This window comes from Calypte anna, chromosome 1 (assembly GCF_003957555.1).
Source record: "Calypte anna isolate BGI_N300 chromosome 1, bCalAnn1_v1.p, whole genome shotgun sequence".
Classification (NCBI taxonomy): Eukaryota; Metazoa; Chordata; class Aves; order Apodiformes; family Trochilidae; genus Calypte; species Calypte anna.
In genome coordinates this window covers 147131376-147149196 of record NC_044244.1, presented here as the reverse complement: position 1 = coordinate 147149196, position 17821 = coordinate 147131376, and the positions used below count along the sequence as shown (strand labels likewise).

The 17821-nt window shown below is 38.6% G+C and overlaps 1 protein-coding gene across 1 annotated transcript in view; it reads left to right on the top strand.

Annotated features, from left to right (window-relative positions):
- The window catches only part of IPO5 (importin 5), a 44507-nt gene extending 36131 nt beyond the window's left edge, over positions 1-8376 (top strand). The window contains exons 24-26 of the mRNA XM_030447744.1: positions 2784-3012; positions 4436-4577; positions 7635-8376. Coding sequence (XP_030303604.1) covers positions 2784-3012; positions 4436-4577; positions 7635-7721 — 458 coding nt within the window. The 3' untranslated portion in view covers positions 7722-8376. The remainder of the gene's footprint in view (positions 1-2783; positions 3013-4435; positions 4578-7634) is intronic.
- Positions 8377-17821: the final 9445 nt, after the last annotated feature.

Sequence of the window (17821 nt, the reverse complement as noted above, 5' to 3'; positions counted from 1 at the left end):
GTGTGTATGTGAGAAAATTGCTCTCCTCTTGGTTGATGAGGTCTCTTTCTTTGGCAGTGAGATAGATGGCTGATATAATCCGTGTGGCAGACTGGGGATAATTAAGTACTTGAATTCATTGGGCTTTTAGTGATATTCTGCTTAATAGCATTTCTGTTGCAGCATTCACTACTTAGGAAATTTGATTTACTTTTTTTTCTTTTAATAATATCTGGCATGCAAATGTTAATGTCCTAAAAATAGCTTTCTAGTACACACCAGTCTTGTAGCTGCTTTTTATTAATACTTATGTGGTTACATATCAATGGCAAGCCTTTTTTAGATGCCTGGAAAAATTACAGAAGTAACCTGTACTAATGAGTAGCCTAGAATACAATTAATGTGGCTCTCTGATCTCCTGTTGTATAAAAAGGAGCCTGATTTCTGTGACTGAGAAATTGAGTATGTTAATGCCTATTAGAAACACTTTGCTTTTTTTCTGAATGTCTCAAGTTTCTCTTAAACCTTCTAATTTGTCTTGAATTCAGAGAGATACTTGTCTGCTGGCAGTTGTCTTGCCAGTCAACTGGGGCTTCTGAACACATGATCAACACAGCATCCCTTTTCCTAAGAAAATATTTAGTCAGGTGTTTCAAATGTATATTTTACATGAATCTTAGATTAAAGCTGAATTAGATGTTGCAAGAAAATAACCAGGTACTAGGGATAAATTAGGGCTTTAGCACAAGTCTGAACTGTATCAATAGAGGTCTTAATTGTTTCTGTTAATGTGAATGTAACTGATAATCTGATGATAAACATACTGCTAATCAAGATGAGGTGTCATTAAAAAAAAAAACTGGGGGGGGACAAACGGGGGGGGGAAGCCACGCAGTAAAAATATGAGCATTAAAATTTATAATTGTCTATTCAAATACTTCCCACAAGGTTCTTGTGTTGTGTTCTAAGACAAGAGAATTAAGAGACTGAGCTCAAGAGACTTCTGATTTTGTAGTTTTGAGGGCTTTCAGTGTCTGTTGAAGTCTAATTTGATTTTTCATTCATTAGACTTTACCTTGATCCACTTAAGCCTTGTAACAATTTTGATCCTTTTTCTTGTATTTGGACAAATAATCCTTGATTAAATCTAGATGCTTAGCTTCTCTAGTTGGATGTTTAGACAAAATAACCTTTTTACTTTACAGTATACAGCAAGGACCTCAAAGTACTTTAAATTCTTTTTTATGTACATGAAGGAACTTTGTGATTTTAATAGATTTTAATCTATTTAATAGATGAAGATATGTTGTGGTTATAAACAAAGTAAATCCATGGAATGAGAAATTTGCAACAGAACAATATGCTAGTGCTTTATATTAATCAGTTAAGAAATTAAATTACAAATAAAAGTTCACAAACATGTTTTCAGAGAAGGCAGTAAAACCTATTTGCTAAAAAGATTCTCATGCCATGGATTTACTCTGTTTCTAATCACAGTGCATCCTCATCATTAAATAAATGCTGATTCATTTTGGTGCCCTCCTAATCTTACAGCCACAAGGACACATACCTACAGAGTCATCCATTAGTAGTGGGGAGTGTGAGGAAACACAGATGAGATTTTATTTCTGCAGTCATGAAAACTTGAGGTATAAAATGCAGGCGTAGTTTTTCTGGACATTTTAGACTTTACTGTGCTTTGCAGGGAAGTCCAGCATAGTTACCCTGCATTCTGTACACAAACCAGTGAGTCTGATGTTCAGTGTCTGCAGTTTTGTAATCTTTATCAGCCCCTTAAAATTATCCTTGTCTAGCTTAAGTTTAGTGGTATTTTTCCACAGTTAGCAAATTCTCCAGAAATCTAATTTGGTGCAGTTAGTGTATCAAGTGTCATTGTGTATTCCTTAGCTGCAAAGCTGCTATGTATCAAAGTGAAGCAGTGTGAGATCTCGCTCTTTCTCAGTAATTGGAGTTATTTTGAAGTGTGCTTCCTGCACAATTCCACAACCCATTTTGTGTGCTGATACAGAATTTCACAGCTTTAATGTTATATTTTTAGCAGCAGAACACAAGGACAATTGTTCCTGCGTGCCTGTAGAGTTTTCTGAAGTTTGCATGTGGCTACCCATATGACTAATGAAAAAATATTTTTTTAGTTTCTGTTTAACCTAGAAAGAAAATTGGCATTTTTCCTTGATGTTTGATTTTTACGATACAAACCATGCAAGGTGGTTTCACTAGATGAATTTACTTCTACAAGCTTTTTCTAGTGCACTATTAATGATGGGAGATATGTATGTACATATGTATTTACAAATATATATATGTGTGCAGAAGCAATAGATTTGCTGCAGGCATACACTGTGGACATGCACCACAGTCCAAATTAATGTGCACCTTATTGGTGCTTTTCATCATCCCATGTTCAGAACTGATGATTTAAGATAACACTTATCTGTGGTTTTAATATAAATTAATGTCTAGTGTGTAATTGTGTACCTCCAGTTGAGAGACAGGAAGCTTTTTTTTTTTTTCCTGCTGACCTTAGGAAGCAAATCCAGGTTTTTTCAGTAGCTGTTTTGTTGGTTTCCCTGCATAGCTTTATCTAGGTGATTGCTTTTCATATAATGATTATCAGGCAGGGAAGAACCTACAAGAAGTGGGACATTGGGATGAGTGGACTTGGTGTCTGGGCCACACAGACCCCTGTTTCCAATACATGCAGCAGTCATGTAGATTTTGTGATGTTATATTATATATAACTTGTTTGTGCATTAACCATTATTCTTCTGTTTAACAATTAGAAGCGCTTCCATTACTGGTGAGAGTCATTCAGTCACAAGATGCCAAAACCAAAGACAATGTCAATGCAACAGAGAACTGCATTTCAGCTGTAGGAAAGATAATGAAGTTCAAGCCTGACTGCATAAATGTTGAAGAAGTCCTGCCACACTGGTTATCATGGCTTCCACTTCATGAAGATAAAGAAGAAGCTGTTCATACTTTCAATTACCTGTGTGACTTAATTGAGAGGTAAGGCAAAGTCTTGATATTAATGCGGAAAATGAGCCTGTTTGCAGATTCTTTCCTTCTGTTTATTTTACCAAAACCGAGAAGGTGCCAGGTAAATCTGCATATGCTTTAGGAAAGATAATTTGGAATGCTAGAACTGAGCCTTCTGTGATGTTTTTGCTGTTCTTTTAAATGTTCTCATCCTAAGTGATGTCTGTGCAGCTTGAAAAGATTGCTTTATATGTACATGATGGGAAAGGATCAGCTGGGAACTTCTACAGAAAATTGCAGGAAAAATCTTGATGCTTTGCTTGTAAGTCAGCATTAATAATGGGCCAGGTCTTTTTTACTTAAGAGCTACACACATGCCCTTGAAGCCTTCTTTTCATAAACATCTTGCTTTCCAAAAGCATATCAACAAAATTAAGTATGAAGTAGAGAAATAATGCAGATAAATTCACGGTACAGTGACATCTCCCTTAACTTTAATAGTACTTGCAATTGTTATTGAAAGCATCTTGTCCCACATCTTTTTCATGAGATTTGTGCTTCCTTAGGTAAATGGAAAAAAAAATTAAAATCTTCCAGTGTGGTCCCAAGTTGCACTTCATGACTGAGCAGAATGATGTCAGCTTCTGAAACATCATTTAGTAGCCATGCTACTTTGTATCCATTGGTGCTTTATTAAGGCAGTGTCTCCAAAGGGGTGGTGGCAATGGCAGTCCCTAGACTGACAGTAGTACAAGTGTGTAAGGACACCTCAATGATACTGACGTGTGCATACATACATAGGCATGTATATAACTCAGGCATTGCAGTAGTGGCACACTTTTGTACCCAGGCTCTATGCAGGGACCTCAGCCTTGCTATGTACTTCCCTGGAGCTCTCTGCCCTATGTTCACACCCTCTGCATTCCAGCAGTGGTAGGTGGCAGGGCTGGAAGTAGATCATGTTTTCCATCCAGACCCCTTGTTGCCAGCACTCCTCTATTCCAGTGCTTGGCTAGGGAAGAGGGAGCAGAGCTGTTTACTTGCTGTGTCAGTGTGAGAGGGCTGGCAGAGAGCTCCTGACACCAATAACACAACCCCCACCCCCTCGCAGCACTGAGAGGGAGGAGTAAGGCCTTCTAGGCAGGGCATTTATGTCACACTGTTTGCAGTTCCATCTGTGTGGAGCTCAACTGTTTTGTAACAGTTCAGAACTTCTTCCTGATAAAGTGTGGGCTGATTAAAGAGTCAGCTGATTAAATATTAACAGAAGCAACATTTTGTCAGCGTGCGTCAGTGCTGCGCACACCTATTGGGCTGCATGGAGCTAAGGTGTAAATAAGCAGGTTTAGAATAAGGGATTTCACAATCACTCAACTGACACGTAAAATGTTTACATTATTTTTTCCTTTTTGCTAAACGCTAATTTATTTGTAATGTGTTTTAATTGTGACAGCAACAACCCAGTGGTCCTCGGTCCCAACAACTCGAACCTGCCCAGAATATTTGGTATAATTGCAGATGGTGAAATTCATGAAGCTATTAAACATGAAGATCCCTGTACCAAGAGGCTGGCTAATGTTGTTCGCCAAGTGCAGGTAAATAAATGCTTCCTTAGTTATGAAAGGGTTGTTTAGAAACACCTTTTAGAAGTAACCAAACTGTTAAACCAGTTTGAGAGCCTCCAAGTTTTAAGGTGTATGCACCTAGATGGTTAACATGCTAGCCAGTATTGTGTGGATTTGCTGTTTGTTTGGGGGTCTTTTCTGTGGCAGAAATGAAAAGCTGGAGAGAAATCTGCCTGTCTTTGTATTGCTGAACAGTACTGCAGGGTTTGATCCACAGTGGTTCCTGTAAGGGTCCCCAGCACCTGTGGTAACTTACTAATCAAGCAGAGGGATCTCTGCCAGAGAATGAAGGCAAACCAGAAGTAGTTTTACTACTGCCCTTTTCAATCCAGTGCTAATATAGGTGGCTCTTCAATGTTTTCCCTGCCTTTGGGGAACTGCCTCAAGGTCCCTTTCTGCTGTAGCACTTATGGTGCTCAGTGATGAGGATGTCCAAGTATTTAAGCTGCATCTCTCTAGAGAGTTGTGATAGTGCTCATAAGGCAGATCTGATAAGCAGCCAAATATTATCAGGTGGAATTACTTGACAGTTGCAGCATCTAATGATAGAAAGTGGTGTGCCTGGCAAGTATATAGCTTTAAAAATGCACAGAGGCTTTGGAGCAGCAGCTATTCAATTATTGTCCATTCTACCTGGCATGCTTTAGCAAAACGCGGGTTCAGAGATTTTAGGAATATTTGATTTTGGAAAGGATTCACTTGGATGAATCTATCAGCCTGTGAGATCCATTATGTCTTGTAGAAAGGGACTTGTTAAAACTCTTAAAGTCATAAAAAGCCTGAAATCCAGCAGCTGCAAAGTGAAAGGAGTCTTAAGTGGCTGCTCTAGATTCCTCCTGAAGGGCAGGAATCTGCTGTTAGTGCTTAGTCCAGGTATGGAACTTTATATTAGGATATGCTAATGCATTTCTTCACTTTACCTTAAATGCTTAAGGTTAGTTATTTGGGGTTGTTTTTTTGTTTTGTTTTGTTTTGGTTTTTTTTTAAATAAAACAGTGGCACATGCTTATATAGATTAGTTATTTGTTGCAAAGTCTTGGTTTGGCCAGGAACAATTCATATGGAAATAAGACTCCTGCATTGATTAAATAATTTACTTTCAGGCTGTGAGGGGAAAAAATCTTGAAGGTCATGGATTTAAGTACAATTTTAGCTACTGTTACCAATCCCATCTCTCTTCACACACAGTATTTTGACTTAGTAAAGCACTGTAAATGTTTTATAACATTGTAGGAACTTCAAAGTCTGTGTAGTTGCTAGCAGTCTGCCTACTGCTGCTGCTTTCCCAATTCCAAGAGACTACTTTTTTTTTTTTTTTCTGATCTCAGTAAGCTGTTCCACTGCCAGCATCTGACATGAGCAACATTACAGTCATAATTGGAATTAAACCTTTTCCCACATGCTTCTTATGTGTTCTCAGGCCAGAAATATTTCAGTGTGAAGTATCAATTTACATGTGTGTCAGGAATGCTGCAAGAGCATGTTTAATTCTGTAATATTCCATAGTAGATGGAGAGTCTAAAATGCCTAATATGATTTAAAACTAGAAGCAAAAATATGAACTTAACTTGAGGACTGTTTTCAAATTCTTTTGAATTCTGTAAATCCATTTTTATTTGGTTGGTTGCTTTTTTTAAAGCTTGTGAAAAAGGGTTGTTAGAACTGAACATAAAACATACCAAATATATATTTAAATTTTTTAAAAACTTTGAGTATGCTGGTGTCACAAAAAAACATTCTAAAGACCTACAGCCAGCCAGTCACCTGCAATTTTGTTTTTTCCTACGGCTGTACTTCTAAAGAAAGCAAGGGTGCCAGTTGCTTCCTGTTTCTATTGATAAGTGAACAAATACTTTTCCTCAGCCTTTTTAAATTTTCAGCCTTTTCTGGTACCATTAGAACCAATCTCTACTGATGGTAACTTAATTTAAAAGTTCATGTCTCAGTTAAGGGCTGTGGTAACACAGGTGAGGTGCACTGCAGTGTAGGAAAGTGTGGGTTAATGTTTACCCAGGTAGATGCTATTTACTTTTTCCCTTGGCAAAGTAATTCAGCATGATTTTCACTAAAGAATAATGCTGAATTGGCCCCTCAGTTTAGGAAGGAGATTGAGGTCCTGGAGTGGGCCCAGAGGAGGGCAACCAGGCTGGTGAAGGGACTCAAGCACAGACCCTATGAGGAGAGGCTGAGGGAGCTGGGGCTGTTCAGGCTGGAGAAGAGGAGGCTCAGGGGAGACCTCATCGCTCTCTACAACTCCCTGAAAGGAGGGGGTAGCCAGGTGGGGGTTGGTCTCTTTTCTCAGGCAGCTCCCAGTAAGACAAGAGGGCATGGACTTAAGCTCTGCCAGGAGAGGTTTAGGTTGGATATTAGAAAGAATTTCTTTACGGAGAGAGTGATCAGACATTGGAATGGGCTGCCCAGGGAAGTAGTGGATTCTCCATCCCTGGAGATATTTAAAAAGAGACTGGATGTGGCACTCAGTGCCATGGTCTGGTAACTGCAGTAGTGGTTCAAGGGTTGGACTTGATGATCTCAGAGGTCCCTTCCAACCCACCCAGTTCTGTGATTCTATGAATATTGGCAGCAGAATTTTGCACATAGACACATAGTGTACACTCTGAATCTCTCACTGGTGCACCAAGTGCCCAAAAGATGCTCTTGAATTTAGGCATGGTTCAGTTTTGGGTCTTTTAAATGAGCACAAAACGGAGCAAATGGTTCAGGCTATGGTTAACTTGAAAGAGTCAATTGTCATTTTACCCACCTACTCACAGGGTGTTCCCAGGAGTTTCAACTCAATTACACACTGGTATTATTTAACCAGAGCTGGCCTCTGTTTAGCGTTTTAGAGCATCTACAGCTGAACCTCTCTAGAACTGTGTATAACTGGAGTTTTCAGTCTCTTCCCTTTGGCGTGTATATTACCAGAATAAGTGCAGTGAATGTTGACCTTGGTAGATGAAAGTTTAGCATGTACCTTAGAAGCCTGTCAGCCTGCATAAAGCCAACTTCTCATTTGTTTTCTAGACATCTGGAGGACTCTGGAGGGAATGCATATCACAGCTCAATGCAGATCAACAGGCAGCCATACAGGAGCTTCTGAACTCTGCTTGAAGGGCCTTAATTATCATCTTGCAAGAAAACTAACTCCAAATAAAAGTTTACCCTATTGTTTAGTTTTCTTTTGTTTCTTTTTTGAGTAAAACCAGAACTGTAGTGCGTGTAGGCCATTCTTCTACAACCTACAGGCAGTGGCAGCAGGAAGAAGCATTCTTTCAGAACGGTGTTTAAATGGCTTTCTATCCCACAACACGGAGGAAGTTTCCTGTAAACCCCACAATAGCACTGAAGAGTATTTTTCTAACGGTATAAGCCATCCATGTGATGGTGAAAGGGAAACAAGTTGAATTTTCTCATTAGACATAATGACTTAAGACACAGCTTTAAGACCTTGTATTCAGCAGTAGATGTACATTATAACAGATAAACGTTTCTCTACATCTAGTGTTAATTGTATTAATTGGAGTGTGAGTCTTTGTAGGGTAGAAAGTGTCCTTCTGCCCAGCAATTTAGTAGATCAAAAGATGAAAAACCGAAGACAAACATCGAGCATGAAGACCTCATTGATTGCACTTTCAGATTCCCAAAACCAACTTGTACAGTGACTCAATGAGGAAAGCTGTTCGGCTTCCAGCCCTTGAATGTGAAGTCTCTTTGGCATGTCTAACAGTATCTCATTCACTCCTCAATAAATGACATTGAAACACAAGAAGCTTGTGTAGAAGTTAAGTGATGTGTGGTTCTTTTCATTTCCTCTTGTGAAAAGATGCAAGAAACAAACTATACAAGTCATGATTTTATATTTGAAACTTTGTATATTGTTGCCTATTGCAGATTTAATGCATTTTTGTTTCTTGACTTTTTAACAGAATTTTCACTTGAGTGTGTAGAATGGAAACAATGGCATTCCTTTTATGACAGTATATTTACATATCTTGGCATAAAAATGTTTTTCATGTTCAGATGCAATTGCATTTCATAACTTATAAAATGTAATGTTGTTCAGGCTGCAAATGTGCAAGATGATCTGGCAGCCAGTGGTATTGTTACAGTAGTCTGTGTTTTGTTTTAAAAAATCAGATTGCTGATGGCCTGACTTGAAAGGAAAAGCTTTTCAGGTCTTGGTGCTGCAAGAGCAATACATCATTTACCAGCAAACATAAGCATAGAGTATCTGATTTTTAACAAAGGTGAGTGAAGTTTTTGTACTCTGTTACTTTGAAGCTGTTAGTAAATGCATCAGTCTTTTAAAAACTTCAGTTGGTCACTGAAGTGTTCAAGTCAATCTCAATAGTCTCTTAAAACATCATTTCTTTTCAAAGACTGTGTAAGTTTTCCTCCTTTATTATAAGGAAAGGTAGAACTTTACATGTAATAAATACCTCTCTTACTAAAGAATAAACAGTTTTGCCTTTGAAAATGTTTCCTCAAAAAAAAAGCCAAAAAAAAAACAGAAATGAAATGTATCAAAAACTGCCCAGGACCATTATATCCAAATGTTTGTGACAGATTGCCTTTCCCATATGGGTTGACACTGTGGTTTGTTTAGAGGCAGCTGAAGCAGTGTGACAAAGTATCCACTGGTCCAGTTTCCACTTTGATGAATATTGTTAATCTTGTATTTGCAGAAATTCAACCATTCTTACACCTGAAAAATGAACTGTGTTAAGAATTAGGTACCTCTGCTGTGAGAGAACTAGTAAGGCAGATCAGTTATCTCAAGCACTGGTCCTGACTACAAATACTGGGATATTTCATAAGATATTTCATCTTTTCTGTTGATTTTTTTTGTTATGTTTTGGTTTGGGGTTTTTTTGTATTTGTTTGCAGTCCAAACCATTTTAAGTTTTCCCCTACACTTTGCTTTTTGTATTTTTTTTAAAGCTTCAGTCAATTTTGGTTTTCTTTTCCTTTCTTTGAATTACCACTGTGGAGAAAATAGTAGTACATTCAATAGTTCCCTGAAACAGCATCAACTTTGGCTCTCTGCAGTGTCAGAGAGCAGCATTCTAGCTGCTCTTCTAATGGACCAGTTTGGATCTTCTTTTCTGTCTTTCAGGCCCAGAGTAACTGAGAACAAGAAGGGCCAGAGCCAGCAGAGAGAAACTTGGTGTAGTTGCTTTTAGCTTGTTAGCAATCATTCTATCCAAGAAAAGGGCACTGAGAGGGTCACTGCCAGCCTGACAGGTAGGTTGGTTCCAGGGAGGTCTCACCTTGTCTCTCCCCGCTGAACCTTGGCAGCATTAATCCAAAAGTTTCTGTAGCATTTTCTCAGTTCACACAAGCATTAAAAACTTTACACTCTCACCTACTTAAAAGCTCTCTGAATCACTAATCTTAGATTTTTAGCCAGGACTAATTGATGCTTCCAGGAGTACAAAAGTTTTAAGCAGTTAACCAGTCTTGATCTTCAGAGCACTGATATACACATAACCCAAAAAAAGTTGGTAGAGCAGTAGCTTTATCTACAGCTATCAGAAAAACCTCATTTTGGGGGAAGGAGTTGAAGGAATCTTAACTGTGGTAATAATAGGAAAAGGGCTATAGTTTAATTTCAATGTTTTCTTGAGTATAGCTCCAGTTGTGCTTTTATCATAATAGTCAGCCATGGCATTTGGTGCGAGGTGTATTCCATGTAGCATAAACTGCTGCAATCAGCAGCAGTGCTCTGTTTTGGCAGAAGAAAGGCATTAAATCCACCCTAGATATGCAAGCAAAAGCGTTCAAAGGTGTACTTGGTAACAACAAACTACTAGAAAACTCCCATGCTTTGGACACAGTGTTCCAGTATTGTAGTTGCATTAGTTGACTTAGTCATATAGTAGTAACTAGAGTTCATGAACACTTTTTTCAGATTAGGTGAGTTCCCTTCTAAACTCTCATCTGTTCTTGTTCTGAAAATGAAAGTGCTTCCTTTTTGTTTGCAACTCTAGGTTGCTGATGAATGCTAATGCAAATGTGTAGTCTCCCTTGGCTTTGTCTACATGAACTCCCCAAGAACCTTATGCAAAATCTGTGTAAGAAAGTGACTTGTAAACTGTGTTAACTTCAGGGGCTTTGTACTGCTGCCACATCCTACCATTGGCTTTTCACTGTGGAGTTTTGAAGTAATGCTGAGTGCAAGGGCTGCTATTCCCCACCACAGAGCAGTTGTTATGCCAAATGCCTTGTTCTCTGCACTTCTACATCAGTCAGTCTCATGTATGGAGTACCTGTGTGAGAAAGCTCTGTTGCACAGTTGGAGTTTTTGATGAAATAAAGAATTAAGGAAGGTGAATTTACTAATTCTCTGCATGTATGTACTGAATATGCAGCTGCCTTGGGCTCTTGAACTGGACCCTTAGTGATGTTTGTAGAGGTGCATGCATACACTGGGTCTTCCAAATACAATGAGGGAGCACTAAAAGTAATACTAAAGTCAGGGAGTTGCCACCAAAAAAACCCAAAAATTTTTGCTGCGCATCCTTTGCTGTTTAATCATTCAGTCAGCACTTACTTGTGAACTCAACCAGTTGTACTTCCTTGTACGGGGTTAATTTCTGAGATATGCACTTGTTATCTTCCAAGAAGCAGTAAACAGGACTTAAGTTTCTGTCTATATAGCAGAGGTCTTTTTCCATTTTTTTATTATCTTGAAGATGTTTGTATTGCTTCAAGAAAGAACATCTTGCAGGACAGCTTAGCATCTGAGGCTTCAAAGGTATGGGCTCAATGTTTAATAGAAGCCATAGGACCCATTGTGCTTCATACTGGATGCCTGTTACAGAGCTGGTGCCTAAATAATTGTCTGCAGCCACATTCAGTGAAGGGAAACAGGTATGTCTAGATTATGATAGGTTTTGTCATAAGGAAGTGTTTGAGGCCAAAGGAGACAACCATCTGAGCTGGCACTGATAGATGAGGTATCATTTGTGTCTCAGGTGGGCCTTGGGATGGTGTTTCTTACTGGCAGTCCAATGGCTTACTGAATACCCTCGGCGGTTGTACCATAATGCAAAGGCTTGGAAACACTTTGATTTCCTGGAATCTGTTATTTTCCTATTCCCAGAATCAACCAATAAACAAAGCAACCTCTCTGTAGAAGTCAGAGGGGTCCTGTGTTGTCTCATCGTGCCAGTTCTGAAGGGAATTTCACTAACTTCAGAGGTGTTTCACATTGACAGGTAAATTCCGTGCTATTTAATCCCAATTCAAAGATGTGATTCAGAAGAAGCTTTTATTTTCAGAAGGTCTAAGCTACCTCCATCAATATCTCCTTTTGTCATCAAGTTAGTCAGATTTTTCTATGATCTATGTTATCTTCAGACTAACTTTCTATTAACACACCAACTATGAACTTGTTTTGTAACAACAAGTTAGTTCCTCTTTGCCACTATTGAATTAACTTTCTTCTTTCTCAGAAGCCTCATTCAGGAGGAGATACTACCCACTGCTATGGCTCTAGAAGCCATAAATTTGGTTTGCTTTTAGTTCAGGAAAAGGCTTCTACAGCATCTTTTCTGACTTAAAAGGTTTGAGAAATTGGGACCCACTCAGGACATGAGAGCTGTGTGTTTTGTATCTTTGAATACAAATACTAAGCACAGTAATAGAGCAGTTGTTCCAGTAGAAATCTAGGTTTTATCTCTTGAGTTTTAGAACTTTTCTGTATCAGTGTTTGCTTTTCAAAGGCAGTGTCTTCTTACATCATGGCCCATGAGGCCCAAATATTTGGTCTTCATATTTATCATGTGTTCACAGGTTTTGCTTGTAGAGTTGACCCTGCTCTTTCTAATTCTCTGCTGGAGAAGAAACCAAATAGCCTCTCAGCTATTCTGAGTATTTAGAGAATCAGCCTAGGAATGGCAGCCTGGCATTATGATCTATGAACGTCCTTGCAATGCTGGAATAAGTGTGAAATTCACCTCTTCAGTTTGGAGACAAGTAATGGGCATTTCTGCTCTGAGGAGACTGTTTCCACAGTCTCTGTCAGATCTGTTCCTGTCATTCCAGTTCAGACCAGTGACATAATTTTCTCTGTATTTTTTCCAGAAGGTAAGGTAGGACCTAGAATGTTCAAGTCAGTTTTGATTTTTATGATTTTACTTTCTCACTCAAGAGGGTGCCCATGACCTTGCTTCAGGTGCAGGGAATTTTTGTGGCTGCTAAACCATGAAATCTAAGTATCTTTGGAGTTTAGTATTGGTACCACTCTTGATTTAAGAACAACTTAAGCTAATATAACTGTAGATGCACACAAGTATATGTAGTGCAGTTTCACTTATTTAGCAATCAATACAGAAAATTTAGCAGTAAAGCAGCAAATGCCTTAAGGGTTGGGGTTCTTTGGAGGATGTGGCATCAGGGAGGTTGCTCAAAGCTCTCCTAAGGCACCAGATGAGCAGTAGGGGTTGCTGCAATGAAATCTGGGAATTTTCCAGAAAAATGGGAAAGATACATGTTGGCAGGGGACTACTACCCAGGGGTAAATAGTGAACTATTCCAGAGCTAGCAGTGACTGAGAGGATTTAGAAGTTTAACTTCAATCAGTTTTGTTCAGAAGGCTGTTAAATGGCTCTCACTTCGCCAACACCATTACCACTGGTTGCTGCCTTCTGGGGATGGCTGGTGTCTTTTGAGGGTGGGGAAGGAAAAAAAAAAGGGATATTTCTTCAGCTTACTATTTTTTCCTTAAATGTGTGACTGCTTTTTTTCCTAAGCAGAAACCAAGTTATACAAGTTATATAGATCTGAAGTATGTTTTTTCATGTACTGTGTGCTGTTAACAAAACGTTTAATAACTGTATGATCCTATGTTGAGGTGACAGGATTGGATGTTAATTAATTAAAAGGTTTAAAACTCAATTCATGTTATCTTAAAAACTAATGCTAATCAACTAACAAAAAAAGGCTTGGAATAAAACTCATGGTTTGGATTCAGACCCATGAAAAATATGATCATAATACAAGATCTTGAATCAGTGGAGCTCGCCTGATCTGAATTACTTGAAGTTGTGCAACATCACCATTTTTAAGTATCTCAGAATAAAATGCCAAGAAACATTTTTACTCTGGAATTTTGTCTCTCTAGGAGCTGATATTCTTGGGGCAGAGGGGAGGAACAAAAACACACCACCAGCAAAATATTATACTAAAGCCCCCAAAATTGATGAAATGGGGCATTATCAATGATAAGGATCAAGAAGTGTGTGGATACAGTGGTTACATTTCATCTGTTCAGTGCTCCAGATAAAGTTTCTTCTGGCCAGTAGATGGAGATGATACAACTGTGTTCCCACTTGCAGGAGGGAATCTTGCCACTGTACAGTCCCTATTTTTTAGGGAGTGAGTTTCTTAATAGGACTGTTTTATAGGCAGGTACCCTAACTTCTGTTTACTGGGAATGTGTGCCCTGAGCAGATGCTTCATCTTGAGACCTGCCTACTGCAACCCTAGAGAAAGCAAAGAGAAAGGGGGGGGTGCCAAATTAATAAAGGTTTCATTAGTTCTTCTCCCTGTCCCTGCTTCTCCCATCGTTAAGAGGTCTGAATAAAGTACGTGCCCATAAATACATGAGACAGCCATAGCAACTTTCTCCAAGCCCACTACAAAGGGAAACTCTGTCTTTGGAACCTGCCACCTCTCCTCATCCCCGCAGGGCAAGGAGGAAACGAGTTTCATTTGGAGTTGCCACTCAGCTGCTGGGAGCAAGGGACAAGGAAAGGCACTGTGTAGATGAGCTCCTGAGGCTCTACATTAACATCAAAAAGTGTGGGTTCCTTTCCTTAAAATGAGTAAAAGCTTTAAAGCATTGCTGGAGGTGGTTGAGTGTTACATAAGAAAACATTTCAAGAGGAGAGTTAAAAAGGGTTAACTGGGGGAAAAAGGTATATGAAATCTGATAAGATGGAGCCTTCATTTCTTCTCCTTCATTCACTATTAAAATCGTGTCACATAATATTTACTAACACTGGGGGGGGGGGGAAACTAAAACCAAATGAATGATACAGAATGATGTAGCCCAAATCTCCAAGTTGCTGGAATTACTCTTCCCACTGCTTATATGCCTGAGCATAAAACAGAATTCTGAATAGTTGCTTGCTGCAACTTCTGTTTTCTAAATAACAATTTAATAAAAGTTTTATAGGTCCTACCACAAGTGCAGTAGGTAATTTTATTACTGCTTCATTTTTTAGCTGTCTTGTCTGTAGTGTCTGCTTTGCTGGAACCCGAGTCCCTTGATAGTCCTTTAGAAAAGATAGTCTGGTTTCAAGCTGGTATTTTTTTGTGGTCTATTTTTCTTCTTTAACACAACTGCCAGTGGTTTTCTTTATGGAAAGTGTATAGAAAATTCAAACAAGTTTTAAAAATTAATGACAGCAAATCACATGGACTTTGTGACTAAACCGAGAAATGGACACCTAAATATTTTCTCCTGCCCTTATTCTGAAATGCCACCCCTTACTTCACAACACAAACAAGCTTTTATCAGATTATCTAAAAAAGAATCATAATTTATTTTACCCAAAACCTAATTTTCTCTGATAATACTGTAATTATGGTGGATGAGAATGATAGCTTTGGTGGGAAGAAGGGTGATGTCCAATGACTTCAGGTGGGTTTTCTTTGTAAGGATCCCTCTTCCCTAAGCAGCTGTAGTTGCACTGCCAGGGCTGTTCTGGGCAGACATCTCTGCCTTGAGTTGGCAGTCCTGGTGCCAGTGCTGGAAGAAATGGAAAGGGTGAGAAAAAGGTGAGAAGTGTGCAGTGCATCTGTCTGAGGTGACACCAGAGAGATAAGGGCTCTTTGGGCAGGAAAAAGGTGACAATGCCAAGGACAGTATCTGTGCAGTTACTGATGTACAAGTAGGTAAAGAGGCAACAGTTTGCTTTTTCTCCTAAAACAAGATCAAATGCTACCCAAATAAAATATTATGAATGTTTAAAACCAACACCATATATTTTTTCCACATGCTGCAATTAAAGCACAAAACTAATTTCTGATGTAGTGTCTGGAACTCAAAAAAAGGATTGGACCAATTCTTTAAGAGTAAGTTTGTGACTGACTGCTGTGCAAGGTGATCCTGAGGAAACTTCTTGTTCAAATGGTCCATAAATCATTGGCTGTCAGAAGCTGGGAGAGTAGGCTAGGGAAAGGATCACTCTTCATTTATCCCATTTTTCTTGTGTTCTCTCCCTCAGGCTCCCTTACTGTATCTCCTGTTAGACACCCAGCTCTCTGATCAGGCTTCCTGTGGCCATTTGTACACATCCTTCATTACAGCATTCCTTTTCCCCCTCTTCCCCTCCCTAGTTTTGTTTATACACATCAGAATCTCCTCATTGTTTGTGCAGGGCTTTGTGAAATGCAAATAATTTTTCATCCAGGTCATCCAAGATCAACTGGAACAGGAATCACTTAATTTAAAACACATCTCGGTGCTAATATTCCTGTAGGCTCTTGACACTGTTGAGCGATATGAAATACTAAATAAAAGACAAAGGAGAAATATGTAGTCAGATAAAACCAAAGTGTTCTATCCTTTTTTTTTTTTTTGCTGCACCATTTTGAAGGAACTAATGGATTTTTCCATTTTTCCATTCCCACGAAGGATCAAAGAGCAATAGAAAGTAAGGCATGTGGTGAGACTCTCTGGCTTTCCCTACTAGAAGATTAAACAATTTTAATATTTGGACAATTTTATGAGAACTGCAGCTCCTTTGTTACTGATCTGCTTCTTTAGGAGAAGAGATTACAGCAAGAAATAGGGATTAAGATTTCCTCCCCAGTGCCAGAGGGAGATATGGCAGAGTACAGATGTGCAGCAAACAGCGCTGATGACAACTGCAGAGAGAATGCTGAGGGAACAAATTAAAAAGGCAGTGGTGGAGCAATTGGAAATATCAAAGAAAAGGATGATTTTCAGAATTCAAAAGCATGAGATGATAGGCATCTTCATTATAAAGAACTGCTTAAATTTAGTACTCACCCTTATTAAAACTTGGTGCTCTAAAATGTTTCCTGAGAATTATTCTGGTTAAGCCTATTTCAGCAGTGAGTTCAATCCAGTTATTCATTAAGCTCATGTACATTTTGAAATCTAATATATATTAAAAAAAAAAAAAGCTTTTTTTTTGTCTTCTTGGTTCCATTGCAAATAGCAAATGATCACTGCTGAAAATGAGGCTATTTTCAAAGGATAAATGTATCCTAAAGATTACTGATGAACAAGAAACAATTGCTTTCTGTCTTTCATTATGAGAACAAACAATGAAACTCATATTTAAAATATTTATAAAGTCAAAAGACTGTACAGCAAACTGAAAGACTATGGAGCACCATAATGCTGAAGGGAATGTAGACATACATGGCATGCAGATCACTAACTGAGGAAACAGAAAAAAATAGTAGTAACAACAGGCACTGGGGATTTATTTTTTCCTTAATTAGAATGGGAAAATTACCTAATGGTAAGCAGCAGTAATGAAGTATTATATTAGGAGGAAAAACCCGGGCATGGGAAAAACTCACACCTCTTTTGCCTGTACCCTGCATCTGAGAAAACTTCAGAGAGATTAAACAAAAGCAGTTCCCTGTCTTTTAGCATCAGGAAGTAGGAAAGAGGAGAACATTCATGGCTCATGCCTAGGACTCGCAGGCAGAGCCCAAGTTGCTACAGATGTAGAGCAAGTTAAATAGGATTTTAGGCAGTGCTAGACCAGATAATGCATTTACACAGGGATGAACATGACCAACTGATCTGCAGATCATCACTGGCAATGGATGGATGGCACCTGATGGGAGAAAAAGGGTAGATTTAATCTACATGATCTTTAAGGAAATTTTTTCTTTCTGATTTGGAAGTACATTGTGGAAGAAAGTAGACTAATATTATTGTAGATAATTTTTCTCATCAGTAAAATGGAAGTGATGCTTCATATTTTAGTCTAAATCCTAATCTTTAGAGCAGTTGTTTTGTTTTCATTCACTGGAGTTCTATTTCTGAGGAAAAATAAGCAGGAAAATAAATGCTTTTCAAGTCTCTGATAATCTGATTATTTCATTTTATTAAATGTAAATTATGCAGATCTTGATAAGCTTCTACAGTGAAATAATATTTCTGTAAATTATTTAATACCTTTCTGAACAGAAAGTTTTGCAGATTCCTCTGGGAG